This window comes from Crocodylus siamensis, chromosome 1, assembly GCF_052110815.1.
Source record: "Crocodylus siamensis isolate JL-2025a chromosome 1, ASM5211081v1, whole genome shotgun sequence".
Classification (NCBI taxonomy): Eukaryota; Metazoa; Chordata; order Crocodylia; family Crocodylidae; genus Crocodylus; species Crocodylus siamensis.
Genome location: NC_143395.1, coordinates 1956073 through 1971171, shown reverse-complemented (window position 1 = coordinate 1971171; position 15099 = coordinate 1956073). Strand labels below are relative to the sequence as shown.

The following is a 15099-nucleotide window of genomic DNA, read 5'->3' as shown; positions in this document are numbered from 1 at the left end:
AACTTTTTTTTCTTGGAGCACTTAAATATTTTAGCTCATGATTTTTGGCAATTAAACATAATGATTACAACCCTTTCTGCATAGCAATGTTCCTTTAATTGTTACATATTTTCGTAGCTTCGATTCTACTTGTTCATACCAAGTGATGTAAAGCTTTGGTTATGTATCATTCCAACCAGGCTTATAGAGGAAAAGGCAGTGGATCTGCTTTCTGGTGTTCATATGATAGTCTTTATCTCCTGCCTTATTCCAGTGCAGGTTTCGTTTGTCAGATTAACGCCTACAGCTTTTTGTGTTTTTGCTGCTGCTGTTCTTAAAAATACCATTCTTGCGCTTGATGCATATGTTGTTATAAAAGAATTTTATGAATGACTTGAGTTTGCATATTTTTCTTAGGAAGAAGATGACGATATGGACAGTTACCAGGTAAATGCAGTGTCAGTTCTCTTCTTTTTTTCAAACATAACATTTGTAGGTCAGAATGCTAGTCTTTAATAATAGGTATCAACATTTGTGCAGGCCCAGTTATCAAGGGAAGTCCCTGCCCTGAAGCCTCTAAATCCTCTAAATTTGGAGGAATATGTAGATTTTTATATGGTATCTAACATGGAATTAAACAAGGTGATATTTTTCCTCTGAAAGAATGGGATGAGTGAAAGCAGAATATATCAAACTATTTTATACTATGAACATAGCTTGTATGAGACCTGAGAGTAAATATTGCCGAGTTTTCAAAACGGAAGGCAAGAAGCCCAGGCAGTGGTGCTATTCCTAGGGCCATTGCTTATGGCAGCCTTGAGGCAATCATTTAATCTTTATTCATTATTGAACACATTGGTTTCTCTCATCTATGCATTGGGTAAAACTTGTTACCTCGCAGTGCTGTTGTCAATATGTAATGTTTGCAAGAGGTTGTCATCCAAGTTGGTAGTGACTGGGGAAACACCTCATACTTGTTGCTGTATCAAAAAGAGAGCAACAAGAAAAGATCCTTGCAGTGGGGGTCTGGTACCACTGCGGATGCCCATGATGACAAACATTTTTTTTTTCTTCATTAAATGGTTTTTGTTATAGTGACGTAGAGTGAATATAAGCTAGCATGGGGAGGGGAGGAATAATGCATGTCTGGAGGCGTCCCACCACAGAATGAATAGTTCTTCTGTCTGTGGCACGAGCAACACAGTTTTGAATGCAGGGCTCATTTTTGAGCACTTCTATGTCAGGCAGAGACCATTTAAATGGACAGTTTTATGCCGTAAGCATTGAAGAGAAGTTTGGAAGTGCTTTCCTGGGGTAGTCTGAAGTCAGGCAGAAGGTAGGGCAGGGGGGCACCTTAGAGACTAACTGGTTCAGAGAGGCTTGAGCTTTTGTAGGCAACAACCCACTAAAGAAGAATTGTGAGCAGTTTAAGTAGTTTTACTTTAGGAGTAATAAGATAAAGTTACTTCAGGGATAATTCTTATGAAGTCAGGAACAATATCTGAATCGAAAAAGTTGCATTGTGACTCATGAAACAGTTTGCTCATAATGCCACACTGGGCTCAACCCTGAGACTGCAAACGCCATAGGCTGTAAACTCGGTCAGCTCTGCACATCTCAGCTGTAAAAGAGGGTGACAAGGGCTCTACCACACTGTCAGCATTACCAATACAGTGAAGCTGTGTGACGGTCCAGATCCTGCAGATCTCCTTTGTCCGGTATTGTTTTGCTCAGATGCATGCTGAGAACAACTTGTTTCGTCTTCCCAGGACAGGGATTTGGAGAGACTGCGTCGGAAATGGCTGAGCGCATTGACAAAGCGACAGGAGTACCTAGACCAACAGCTGCAAAAGCTCGTCAGCAAACCTGGTAGGCAAAGGTTAATGGGTGGGAGGGGGGTGGGGGGTTGAGTTGCATGTGTCAAATTAAATGGCAAGTTGAAGGAGGGATTGGATCTATGAAGCTGCCTGTTTGGGTGAGAAATGAGAAAAAGATCCTGGCTTGTATTCAAGGGAGTCAGGAGCAAAGAGCTGTACGTAGAACAATTTTGGTGTTGTATAGGAATCCGTTTTTGGTAAGACTGCCGGGAAAGGCAGTTAGATGCGGCGAGTTGGATAGGGGCAGAAGCGATTAAAAGCCACAGTGGCAAAATGGCATCTTGACTGTGACTGTCCTGCTTCTCCAGATAAAACAGAAGACGATGCAGATCGGGAAGCCCAGCTTTTAGAGATGAGGCTAACCCTTACTGAGGAGAGGAACGCTGTAATGGTTCCTTCTGCCGGCAGTGGGATCCCGGGAGCTCCAGCTGAGTGGTAGGAACATTATTCTCTGCAAAAGCGAATGTAGAAGTGATGGGTAGCTTGTTCCCACCTTGGATGGCTGCCAGGTTTTGGTTCACGTAATGTGGGCTCTGTACACTAGTTGAGAAAAGTTGTTAAAATGAGGAGTGTTCTGTGAATTATTTTATTGGGTTGAATATCCCCAGCTCAGAAATGCTCTTTGATCAATAACTGTATCATTTACTGAAGTGTGATTATGACCTGCTGAAGAAACGAAATCAATATTTATTACCACTGCACTTAACATTAAAAAAAATTAGCTAATATGTTAATTACCTAGTTCATTCACTTAAAAGGCTGCTCCGTCATAATAAAACTGCATCTACAGGGGCATTTTGTTGTGCTCCTGATTAAAACACCAACTCTGTTTAGTCAGCAGGTGCTTTGTGTAATTTCCAAACCATTAAAGTAGCAGATTATACCAGACTGAGTTGCTGTAATGCAGTGGTGGCCAACCTGTGGCATACATGCCACGCGTGGCACGGGGCCTCTGGTGTGTTTGGGATGCAACCATGTGTGCCCTGGTTAATGGGGGCACCGGTAATGGGAGCCCAAGTGGAAGTTGGGGAGGGTTGGATATTGGACTGGAGGGGGCTCGAATGCAGGTTTGGCCCCATAAGAGCTGTAGGTGCAGGTGCCCCCAAATTCAGTGTTGCTACGTCCTGGTGGCAACAGGATTCAGTGGTACTGGCTTGCAGCAATGCGTGATTATTAGAGCAGCGTGCACTCATACTTTGCTTTTAACTTTAGGCCCGGGTGCCAGAAGGTTTGACCACCAATCCCATACGGTAACTGCTGGGGGACCAACTAGAGTAGTTGAGGATGCAAAGCAATTTCTGTTCGAATTCTTTGTCTTCACTTGTTCCCGACGTTCTGAAATAATCTTCTGGGCAAACATAGAATCATAGAAAATGAGGGCGTGGAGGGACCTCAGGAGGTCATTTAACCCAACCCCCTGCTCAAAGCAGGACCAGCCCCAACTACATCATCCTAGCCAAGGCTTGGCTGAACCAGGTCTTAAAAACCTTCAAGCATGAAGATGCCACCACCTCTTTGGGGAGCCTGTTCCAGTGCTTTACTACCCTTCTAGTGAAAGAGTTTTTTCCTAATCTCTAACCTAAACTTCCCTTGCTGCATCTTAAGCCCATTGCTCCTTGTTCTGTCATCTGTCTCCACTAAGAACAGTCCAGCTCCATCCTCTTTGTCACCTCCCTTATAGTAGTAGAAGGCTGCTATCAAATCCCACCTCGGTCTTCTGTTTTCCACACTAAATCAACCCAGTTCCCTCAGTCTTTCCTCACCAGTCATGTCCCCCAGCCCCCCATCTATTTTCATTGCCCTCCGCTGGACTCTTTCCAACTTGTCCACATCCTTCTTGTAGTGGGGGGCCCACAACTGGACACAGGACTCCAGATGTGTCCTGCCTGCTGCTGAATAGAGGGGAATAATTATTTTCAGTTTGCTGGCAAGGCTTCTACAAATGCAGCCCAGGATGCCATTGGCCTCTTTGGCGACAAGGGCACACTGCTGGCTCCTAGTCAGCTTCTTGTCCACTGTCACCCCCAGGTACTTTTCTGCAGAGCTGCTGCCCAGCCAGTCAGCCCCCAGCTGTGCTGGTGCATGGGATTCTTCCGTTTTAAGTGCAGGACTTTGCACTTGGCCTCACTGAATCTCTAACAACACTTACTTGCTAAACCAGAACGTTTTATTTGAAACTTTAAGCTTACTAAAGGTAGTGCTTCTGAAACACACTGGGGACTATGCACATGCTATCTTTCAAATCTAAAGAGCTAGAGTTTGAAATCCACATGGCTGGAAGATGCATGCTTCAGGAGAAACTTGCCGTGAATGCAAGTTTACCTTCAAGAGTAAATTGGATGCTTATCTTGCTGGGATCCTATGACCCCAGCTGACTTCCTGCCCTTTGGGCAGGGGGCTGGACTCGATGATCTCCCGAGGTCCCTTCCAGCCCTGATGTCTATGAAATCTATGAAATGCTGCTGCTGCTGGGGAAGTGCACAAAGACTGACTCAAGCAACTTGCCCGTTTCAGAGGACTTCAGGCCTACTCTGGCTTAGTGTAATGTTCCACAGGCTAACATAGGCGTTGGTAGCTGCCCCATCGTTAAAGTTGCGGCAAAGTTTCTGTTTTAAACTTGCAACTTGCTCAAGTGTGAGGATTTTGGGAAACTAAACAGAAAATGCAGCGTTAAGGCTGCAAAGTTTAACTTTCTAGTATGTTATGGCTTTAACGTTAACATTTGTATAGCAACTTCCATTTGGTTTTAGAGCACATACCTACAATTTTTTACTTCTGTTTTTCTTGCTAAATGCGTACACTTAATAACAAGTCAGTGGCCATGCCGTGCAGCAGAGTTAATGTTGCTTTTGGAGCTTTAATACTGGATTTCCTAGCTGACTTAACTGTGTCACATTCAGTTATATTGCTAAGGCGGAGGTTTTTTGCCTTTAATAAATGCGGACGTCAGAATAAATAAACTTAATTTTATGATTAGAGTTTTAGCAGCAAGAAAACATTTCTGAAAGCAGAGGTCAAGAACATAGTAATTGTGAGAGCGCTGGTATAAAAGAAGTGCCAATTTAGTTGAGTCCATCTGAATCTGCAACAGTAAATTAAAATAAAGCCATTGGCCAAGGTTATCATTGGCTCGAACTACAGTCACAGCTCTACCAAATGTAATATACTATGTGGACTTGTATCATAAGGAATGCGTGCTGAGTTTATCTGCCTCAGCTTAAATGCCACTATTATCCCTTCCTTATGTTTTAGGACTCCAGTGCCTGGTATGGAGACTCATATTCCTGTTATCTTCCTTGACTTAAATGGTAAGTAGTTCTTGAGGACAAAGTGCTCTGCAACAAACTTTGTTTAGCCAACAACATTATAGGCTATAAGCAAGCTAATAAAATGAAGACATTCTTTGAATGACAGGTAGTTTAATTTGAAAAGACTTATTAGAGCATTATTTTGTTCAGCCCCTATTGTTTAATGCTCCAAGTCACATGGCAGTTGTATACAGAATGAATCATACATTTTAATACTCTGTCTTGCAGACCTTAACTACATGAGAGAGGAACACAAAAATTAAAGTAACATTAACGGGAATTAAAATGAGAAGCTAACAGCAAAAGCCAGTGGGAGGGTTTCTAGGGGGTTGTTGTCAAGCCAAAAAAGAAAAAAAATCCCTTGCTGATAACATTTGCATATGCCACTAATTGGTAGAGTGGTAACTAGGGGCAGGTTAGTTGGAGAGTGATCTTAATCATGGGGTCATTTCAGCAATTAGCATTTTAATAAATCATACATCATATAGGATATATAAATATAAGCATATCCTACATATAAATTATGTAGGATATGCTTGTTAGGAGTTGTAGACTGGAAATCGGTGATTCTGCAGCAGGCGTTGGCAACCATGGTGGGATTGATCCTAGCTGCACATAAGCTTCTGGTGTGTTGCTGCAGTGAAGCAGCTCTGCTCTTGGCTGCTTAAACAACCAGTAGGAGCCCGGAGGTGGTATGACCTCTGTGTAGCGCTTGTGAGACCCTTTGATAACTCTTTGTTCATTTGTAGCATCCACATGTCACGAAGCAAATGTTGACAAATTGGATCATGCTCAGAAAAAAGCTACAAGCATGATTCGGAGTCTAGGAGAAACTTTCTTAACAGCAAGAAACTTTAGCAGCTCTTTGCTTTTTAAATTGTGCACACTGAAACTGGTATAGATTCCTTGCTCTAGTAAGACTGGTTTCTAAATGTGGTTGTGATACCACTAGAAATACCTTAGCTGTGCAGTGTGGCATGTATGTTTATAATTTTGATGTAACCAAGTCTAAAACTATTTCAAACACCTGCTACATGCTCCAAGGCATGTAGGGCTTCTTGCAGCACACTTCACGCCAACAGCTTCCAAAAGTCGCATGGTTTTTTGTACAGTATTACTGCAGTTTAGAACAAGAAATACCATATCCCACATTGAGGTAAAACTGTGAGGGAGTTTTATATTGGCGGATTGTAGGTGTTCCAAACTGGTGTGTTGAACCACTACAGGGATTAATGATGCTACTTCAGCCACCACGTTGAATGGAGTTACGGTACTCTTGTTTTTCCTAACACCTTGAGCCTTTCTTTGCTTGTAGCGGATGATTTCAGTTCTCAAGATAACCTTGATGACCCGGAAGCTGGTGGATGGGATGCAACTCTCGCTGGAGAAGAGGAAGAAGAGTTCTTTGAACTGCAAATTGTAAAACACCACGATAGTGAGGTAGGCAAATTCAGTCTGGAGTGCTTAGCTCAGGAGTCGTCTTTACATATACCTAGATGTGGGGTTTTCAGCCTTTTTTCATTAGTGGACCCCTAACATTTTTTGAATGGAGGTGCAGACCCCTTTGAATTGTAAGCGTGAGTATTCACATATTTTGATTGATTATAGTCATCTTTCACGGACTCCTTAGACATGATTTGCAGGCCCCCAGCGGTCCACAGACCACAGGTTCAAAACCACTGACTTAGATGTTTTGGGAGTACATATAGATTAACATATCAAGTAGTCATCACATGTGGTTTCTAAAACTGATGGCTTTTAAAAACTTTCTGTAGAAATTGAACCATTAAAAAAAATTCAGGGGTGTTACTATGGCAAACCCAAGATTTACAAATCCAGGAGGTTGAGTTAAGGCTGCACTTGTAAGAAATTGGGGCAAGGCAAGTCATGTGAATGTGCAGTTCAAGTGCACACACAGCTGTAACTGTGTTCTGCACTGTTAATGTGCAGCAGTGTTGCGAAGGTATTAATTTCATTGGTGTCTGCAAGTGAGATCACTGGTTTTCAATGACCTTACTATCTCTGGATGTCAGTGTAACCTTAATCCTGAATCTCTTGGTTTTCCAAATGTTAGATTTTGGGACAATCTCAATCTCCCTGTAACTATTTTTACCTTTGAACAATTGTTCTGATCCTTAATTCTGTCTTAATATAATTTGGGGATTTTCTTGCTTTGGGAATTTTCTTATGTATTCAAATATTACGAGTTTACTCCATGCACACTATAAACAATCAGCTTAAATTGCTACCATGCAATGGCTTTAATGATCTGAGGGCATTTATAGTTTCATAGTTAGTAGGGTCGGAAGGGACCTGAGCAGATCATCAAGTCCAACCCCCTGCCATGGCAGGAAAGAGTACTGGGGTCAAACGACCCCAGCAAGGTGATTGTCTAGCTTTGTCTTAAACACCCCCAGGGTAGGAGCCAGCATCACTTCTCTTGGAAGTTGGTTCCAGATCCTAGCTGCCCTGACAGTGAAGTAGCACCTCCTAATGTCTAATCTGAATCTCCCCTCTGCCAGCTTGTGACTGTTATTCCTGGTCATTCCTGGTAGTGCTCGGGGAACAGGGACTCCCCCAGTGCCTGCTGGTCCCCCCTGACTAGTTTGTAGCAGGCCACAAGATCCCCCTCAGCCTTCCCTTGTGAAGGCTGAACAGGTTCAGGTCCCGTTGCGTCTCCTAGTAGGGCCTGCCCTGCTGCCCCCTGACCATGCGAGTGGCCTCCTCTGGACCCTCTCCATGCTGTCCACATCCCTCCTGAAGTGCGGCGCCCAGAACTGGACGCAGTACTCCAGCTGCGGCCTGACCAGTGCCGCATCGAGGGGGAGGATCACCTCCCTGGCCCTGCTCGAGATGGCATCTGTGGATGCATGACAAGGTGCGGTTGGTCTTCCTGACCGCATCCCCACGCTGCCGGCCCATGTTCATCTTGGCATCAATGACGACTCCAAGATCCTTTTCTGCCTTTGCCCTGCTGGGAAGGGAGTTCCCCAGCCTGTAGGTATGGTGCTGGCTCTTCCTCCCCAGGTGCAGCACCTTGCACTTGTCAGTGTTGAATCCCATCCTGTTCTCATCCGCCCACCCCTGTAACCTGTCTAGATCCAATTGCAGCCTATTCCTCCCTTCTAGCATGCCCACTTCCCCCCGCATCTTAGTCATCAGCAAATTTGAACAGGGTGCTTTTTACCCCCTCGTCCAAGTCACCAATGAAGATTTAGTGCCAGTCTTCATAGACTCATAGGGTTGGGAGGGACCCCAGTAGTTGTCTGGTCCAACCTCCTGCACAAATGCAGGAATGCTATGAATCTGTGCATTTTTTAAGAGTTGGTAGATTCCCTTATTTCTTCATGAGCACCCATATGTCTATATTTTAGGAATGTTGCTTCAGGAAAAATAATATTTCACAAATATCAAATGGTGGTTTTAAGATAAGCATATTGCAAAATTTGCACTGTAATCTTGCCATGCTTTTCCTGTTTCTCTTAATAATGAACAAGATTAAAATGTGTAGCGAGAAACAATAATTCAAAGGATATTTTCTGCAGGTTTAGAGCTCTTTTCCAAAAAAAAGAGATGACCTTGAGTTTAAATAAGTCTGAATCTTTCATTCATGCACCTCTGCCAGAAGAAAGATGATTGGAAATGCCCTCTTCTGAGCATAGGCATTTTATTTCTTACCAATTCATATGTGATTTTTGGAAAAATTGAATTTAAAAATGTATTATGTATTTTTTGTTAATTACGCTTAATTAATTACAGCTACTTATACTTCTAATCATGCTTATCAGCAGAGACGCTTTTCTTTTCCTTTGCAGGTGAATGCAGAAGCCTCGTGGGACTCCACAGTCCATAACTGTGTTCAGCTCAGTAAAGGAACAGCAACAGATGAAAGAGTTTTCCTTATAGTGAGAGTGACTGTCCAGCTCAGTCATCCTGCAGAAATGCAGCTGGTGCTGCGCAAACGCATCTGCGTTAATGTCTATGGCCGACAGGTATGTCCTTTTTTTAAATTGTGCAGGAAATTTTGACACCAGGCTGAAGGAATGACAGATCTGAGGCTAGAAGGGTGGTGGGTTTTCTTAGTGCTAAATGGCGGTTAGGAAATTAAAGCATGAGCATCTCTTATGCTCAGTCTTATTCTTAGGACTCATTCTCTGGCCTCTCTGCACTATTGTTTTTTAATACTGCAGTTCTCTGTGTTTTGGCAGCTTTGCTAGATGACCAGTATCCAGTTATGAGGGGGGTGTTAATAGGGTGTCATTTTGAGTCCTAAGCAAGCATCCCTTGAAGAAGGGGCGGGCAAAATACAGCCCACGGACTGGATCTGACCCACCAGGCCTTTCTATCCGGCTTGCAGGGCCCCTAAAAAATTTAGAGTTAATTATTATCTGTATGTGGCTGCCTGTCAAAGATGACGAGGCACCAGCAGCAGCAGGACCCAGGAGAAACCAGCGGCAGGACCCAGCAGCTGAACAGCAAGACCCATCCAGTCCTGCCCCACCTCCAGCCTGCAGCTGGAAGCCTCTGTGGCTTCTGGTCTGGTGACTCTGCAGCTCTTCCCTGTCCTTCCTCTGTCTGAGGGGGACTCAGATAAGATCAGATGGAGGAAGGGGAGGAAAGTGCTGCCATCAGCCTACCCTGCAGGATCCAAGCTGGGCTGAATCCATGCTGTGCCACGTGGCGGCGGGGCAGAAACTGTGACGATCTGCCCGCGCTAGGCCAGGCTGGTTCCATGCCATGCTATGAGGTCCTGGCTAGGGCGGACTGGAGCCGGAGCGGTGGGCAGGTGTGTGGGGGGGGAACGGTACTGGGTGGGGAGAACAGTGGCAGCAGTGGTAGGTGTGTGGGAGGGAAGTAGGGAAGTGGTGGTGGCAGGCAGAGTGTGGAGCCCATGCCAGTGCCCTGGGGCAGCAGGCAGCAGGAGTGGAGAGTCTTCCAAGCTACATCTCGCAAGGCTCACGCATAGTCCGCAAAAGCTGCATACGATGGAGCCAGCGGCTTGGCCTCACTCACTGCTACGTGTAGGTCATGGAAAGCAGCAGGGAGCTCTACACTATGGTGCTGGGATGGCTGTGCCCCTTTCCCTGCCTCCCTGGCCAAGCCCCATGACCTGCACTACTGGCTTCATCACTCAGGGCTCGGTGAGGCTGGCCCCACATGCTGCCACCGCCTGCAGCAGGGGACTAGGGTGGGAGCACAGGCAGTTGCGTGCTGTGGGGCCAGGTGCGGCTGGCCCTGCTCACTGCCCCCACAGACAGTTCTAGGATTCGCACACTCCAGGGACTCTGAGGACCCTTCCCTCCCCACCCCCATGTACATACATGCATGCGCGTGCACACACACTCCCACCCCACCCACCCATCATAACCCCACGCCCTCCCGCATCTTGCACCCCAACCACATAACCCACACCACTGCACCCACTCCCCAACCACACCCGCCACATGTACCCCCTTACTCCCCACACACAACACACAAGAGTTGGGCTGTATTTGAGCTGTTACGCAATTGCCTCTAGATACTCTATGCAAACGTGCATAACTCAGGGCAAAAATATTTTAAAATAAAGTTAAAATAAGTTATAATAGATGTCTTATTTTTTAGTGTATGATTTGGGTTTTTTTCCAGTTTCAAGTTTGCAGCACCCTCCTTCCCAGAAAGAGTACTTCCAGGGCAAGTGGGGGGGACTACCAGTGGCAAAAGTCAGGGGTTAGAGGTGGGACTTCCAGTCCAACAAAATGACCAGGGTGCAGGTCACCCGTCAAGGGTTGAGGGCTCTCCTTGTGGCCCTCAACAGCCCCCCAAAACTCATTAAGTGGCCCTCCAGCCCAAATTATTGCCTGCCCCTATCTTGAAGGGAGATGAAATTAAGCAGCCTTGTGCAAAAAGTCCTTTAATTAACCTCTTGGCCAAATGAGTCTGTGGTCCAGAAAGGAACGTTCTGCGGGTATCTTTTGTGCTGGATGAATTTGTTCGACTCAGAGTAACCCAGATCCATTTTGTAGAAGTTTTGCAAGTGTCCAGATAACAGGAGTATTAACCTTCCTTGCTTCTTCATCCTCCCAGCTCTTCCCTCACAGGTCCTGCCACGGGCTTGATCTGGAGAATCAGGAAGGTTTGGATATTGTTTTGCACATCTTAAGCAGCTTCAGCTCTTTATTTTGCTCTTTTGTCAGACAAAAGCATTAGAAGCAGCAGTGTTCTGCTAGTATTGTGTCAAAATACACAGAGACAATATTTTGCTCTTCCTTTTATACGGGAGTTAAGAGCCTTACAGAAGCTTTAAGTGGCTAGTGGGCTGTGTGGTTATTTCAGCAGCTTTGGAGATGATTTGATTTTTTTGTTTTGTTTTTTTTGCATGGCTGCTATGTGACACCGTTAAGCACCGAAGAGAATGTATTTTTATTTAAACAGCGTTAGCATTCATCCAATGGTTAGCCACTTTAGATAAGATCCAGTTGGTCTCAGAGTTGTCTGAATACAACTCAGATGGTGTTTAGGCTTGTACATTTTAGAGTGATCCAGCCTGGCTCTACTCCATCACCCACAAAACTCACTAACAGCCCAATTTCAGTCAGTGCCTCCATTTTGGAGTGCCAAGCACCCAAGGGACCTTCACATGGGTTTCTGGTCAAGCCTGGAAGTGATCCGTTGTGGTCACCCGGGCACCTAGCTTGGGTAGTTGTTCTGTTGACATCCAGTTTAGTGCTGGAAGACGCCCAAGATCATCACATGCTAGTTATACTAGCATAACTAGGGGATCATCAAGACAGCAGACCCACCAGTTATGCTCCAAACAGACCTAATTCACACTGATAAAAATGAATTTGGTTCAAGCACTCCAGTGGCGGTACTATTCTTGTCCAACAGTCTAGTGTTTATAGCGCACACCCCCAGGAAAGGGGAAACCTGGACTTGTCCTGAGGGGTTTCATGTCTGACTTCCTAGGAAAATGCCCTCATTATTAGGCTTCCACCTTCCATCCTCCTGGTGAAGCTGAGCCGCTGGGCAACAAGAATGGGTCTTGGCCAAAAAGAAACCAGGGCAGAGAAGCTAATTATGCCAGTGGTGCAAGTGTGACCAGGCATCTACCTCTGTTCATTTTCTATATACAAATCCCAGGCGAATGGATCTGGTTAAATGGATTGTTCTCTCTGGTCAAGATGACTGTCATCCATTCCAGCTCCTTAGTGTACTTGCCCAAAAGACATGTTCTTTATTACTAGTCATTTAACACTGGGAGGAGTTATAGCTTCATGGTTGTAATATCCTGTGTGGAGGAAGGAAGGGGAGCAGCAGATACTAAACTTCAAAAAAGCAGATTTAAACTCTGGATACTGGTAGAGAGAGGGTCCTCAGGGTGGGGGAAAGCTAGGGGAGCTTGCTGTATTTTACAGAGGCCATATTAAAGGTGCAGGAGCAAGGTATCCCGATGCAACAGAAGAATGGGAACTGCAATGGGAGACCAGCCTGATTAAACAGGAGTCTCTTCAATGAATTGAAACTCAAAAAAGAAGCCATAAAAAGTGGAAATTTGGTCATGGTACTAAGGAAAAGTATAAGAATTAGTGCACGGGTGTGCAGAAATATGGAAGGTCAAAGCACAGTTTGAGATGCAGCTGGCAAGGGATATAAGGTGATAAAAAAGGATTCTACAAGTATGTCACAAGTAAGAGGAAGACCAGAGAAAACATAGGTCTCATATAAAAAGGGAAAGCAATTTAGTTGCAGATGATGCAGAGAAGACTGAAGTATTTAGTGCCTTTTTTTTTTTATAACTTCAGTCTTCACAGTTAGGTTCAGCTACCAGATGACTTGCACAGTTGGTAGCAAAGATAGGGAAGGAGACGGCCAAGTCTAGTGAAAGAGTGGGTTAGCGGTTACTTACTAGATGCTTTCAAGCCAGCAGGGCCAGATGAGATGCACCCCAAGGTATAGCAAGAATTGGCCAAGGTAATGTCAGAGTCATTGGCTATCTTCGTTGAAAACTCTTGAAGGTTGGATGAGGTCCCGAATGATTGAAAATGGGGAAATATTGTGCCCAGTTTTAAGGAAGGAAAAAAGAAAGACCTTTTCTTGGGGAATTAGAGACCACTCAGTCTGACCTCAACGCTAGGAAAGATCACGGAGCAGGTTCTCCAGGGATCAAGTGTGAAGCACAAGGTGATCAGGAACAGCCAGCATGGATTCACCAAGAGAAAGTCATGCCTGACCAACCTGTTTTCCTGCCATGATGGTGATGGGCTGTGGGATGGGTGGAGAGCAGTGGAAGTGATATACGTTGACTTTAGCAAAGCTTTCACACAGTCTCCTGCAACCTTCTCACTAGTAAGCTAAAGAAACACAGACTAGATGAAAGTACTTTAATGGCACTGGTTGGACCAGCATGCTTAATGAGTAGTCATTAGTGGCTTAATATCCGAGTGGGAGGAGGTATCAAGTGGGGTCCCCCAGGGATCTGTTCTGGGTCCAGTGTTGTTTAACATCCTCAGTAATGCTTTGGATAATAAGATTGAGTGCACGCTTAGCAGATTTATGATACTAAGTTTGGTGCAGTTGTAGACACTCCAGCGGGCAGGGCTCACATCCAGAATGACCTGGATAGACTGGAGAAACAGTCCACAGTCAATTGGATGAAATTCAACAAGGACAAGTGCGAAGTCCTACACTTAGCATGGATTAATTGCAATCAGAAATAGACTGGGGGTATGACTGGCAAGGCTGCAGCACTGCAGGGACCAGGGGTTAGGACAGAGCATAAGCTGAACGTGATATCTTGTTACCCAAAAAACCCACCTGTACCCTGGGTTGTATTAACAGGGGTGTCTCTTGCAAATCAAAAGAAGTGATTCTTTCTATTCAGTACTGGTGAGGCCTCGCATGGAGCACCATGTCCAGTTTTGTGCTCCACACTTCGTGAAGGATGTGGACAGTTTTGGAAAGAGTCCAGTGTAGAGTGATAAAAAATGATTAAGCGCCTGGGAGGCATGACTTATGAAGAAAGGCTAGAAGAACTAGAGATATTTAGTCTGGACAAGAGAGACTAAGGGGGGACTTGATAACAGCCTTTAAATACTTAAAGGATGATTATAGAGAGGACGAAATGGGCTTTTTTCTGTGGCTGTAGGGGACAGGATTGGGAGCAATGGCCCTGAGCTGCAGCAGAGAAGACTTGAATTGGAGATTAGGAGGACCTTTGCCTATGAGAGTGGTGAAGCTACCTAGAGAAATTATGGAGTCTCCATCCCTGGAAGTTTTCACGTTCAGGTTAGGCAGACACCTGGCCTAGGACGGTTTAGTCACGGGTGCTCCTGTCTTGAGCAGGGGGCTGGACTAGGTGACCTCATAAGGTCCCTGCCGGCCTTCTTTTTCTATGCCCCCAAGTTGGGGAGCTCGCATTTTCCAGCTGTTTAGTGCAGGTCGGCTGTGCCTTCTAAGTGAAACCTGGGATATGTTCTCATGTTGTTCAGATGCAGCACACCTCATTCTGGACCCTGACTTCTCCCCGGTTGGAAACAATGCAAGGGTAATAGCAGCAAACTCCCGAGCAGGTCCACTGCAGGTAGCCTCAGAGCTGGAATCTGCTGGAGCTTAACATATTTTCTGTTTAGCTGCAGTAGACAGTGAGGGCAAGGGAGCACAAATGGGAGGCAAGAGCTCAGTGGATGATCTCACTGGAAGAATAGTTTCTGCCAAACCACCTATTCTTGATGGAAGTGGTGGGAGGAGAGACATTCTACCCAGAGCTGCTGCACAGTCGTGCATGCTGGTCACTACAATGGGTGTGACAGTAGCACTGAATTGCTCCTCTGTTTGCAGTTGTGCAGACAAAGAGTCTGGCACAGGGGCTGGCAGGGCAGAGTCGAGCCCAGGAACCCCATGGGCAAGTCTGAACAGCTCTCAGGGTTTGGAGGAACAGCTCTGATTGTCTCCGA

The 15099-nt window shown here is 45.3% G+C and overlaps 1 protein-coding gene across 1 annotated transcript in view; it reads left to right on the top strand.

Moving 5' to 3' along the window:
* Positions 1 to 15099, top strand: part of KIF13B (kinesin family member 13B) — a 186957-nt gene that overhangs the window by 120564 nt on the left and 51294 nt on the right. Inside the window, exons 26-31 of the mRNA XM_090026560.1 lie at positions 397 to 426; positions 1749 to 1848; positions 2165 to 2291; positions 5109 to 5164; positions 6480 to 6604; positions 8980 to 9156. Of these exons, the coding sequence (XP_089882686.1) occupies positions 397 to 426; positions 1749 to 1848; positions 2165 to 2291; positions 5109 to 5164; positions 6480 to 6604; positions 8980 to 9156 (615 nt within the window). The remainder of the gene's footprint in view (positions 1 to 396; positions 427 to 1748; positions 1849 to 2164; positions 2292 to 5108; positions 5165 to 6479; positions 6605 to 8979; positions 9157 to 15099) is intronic.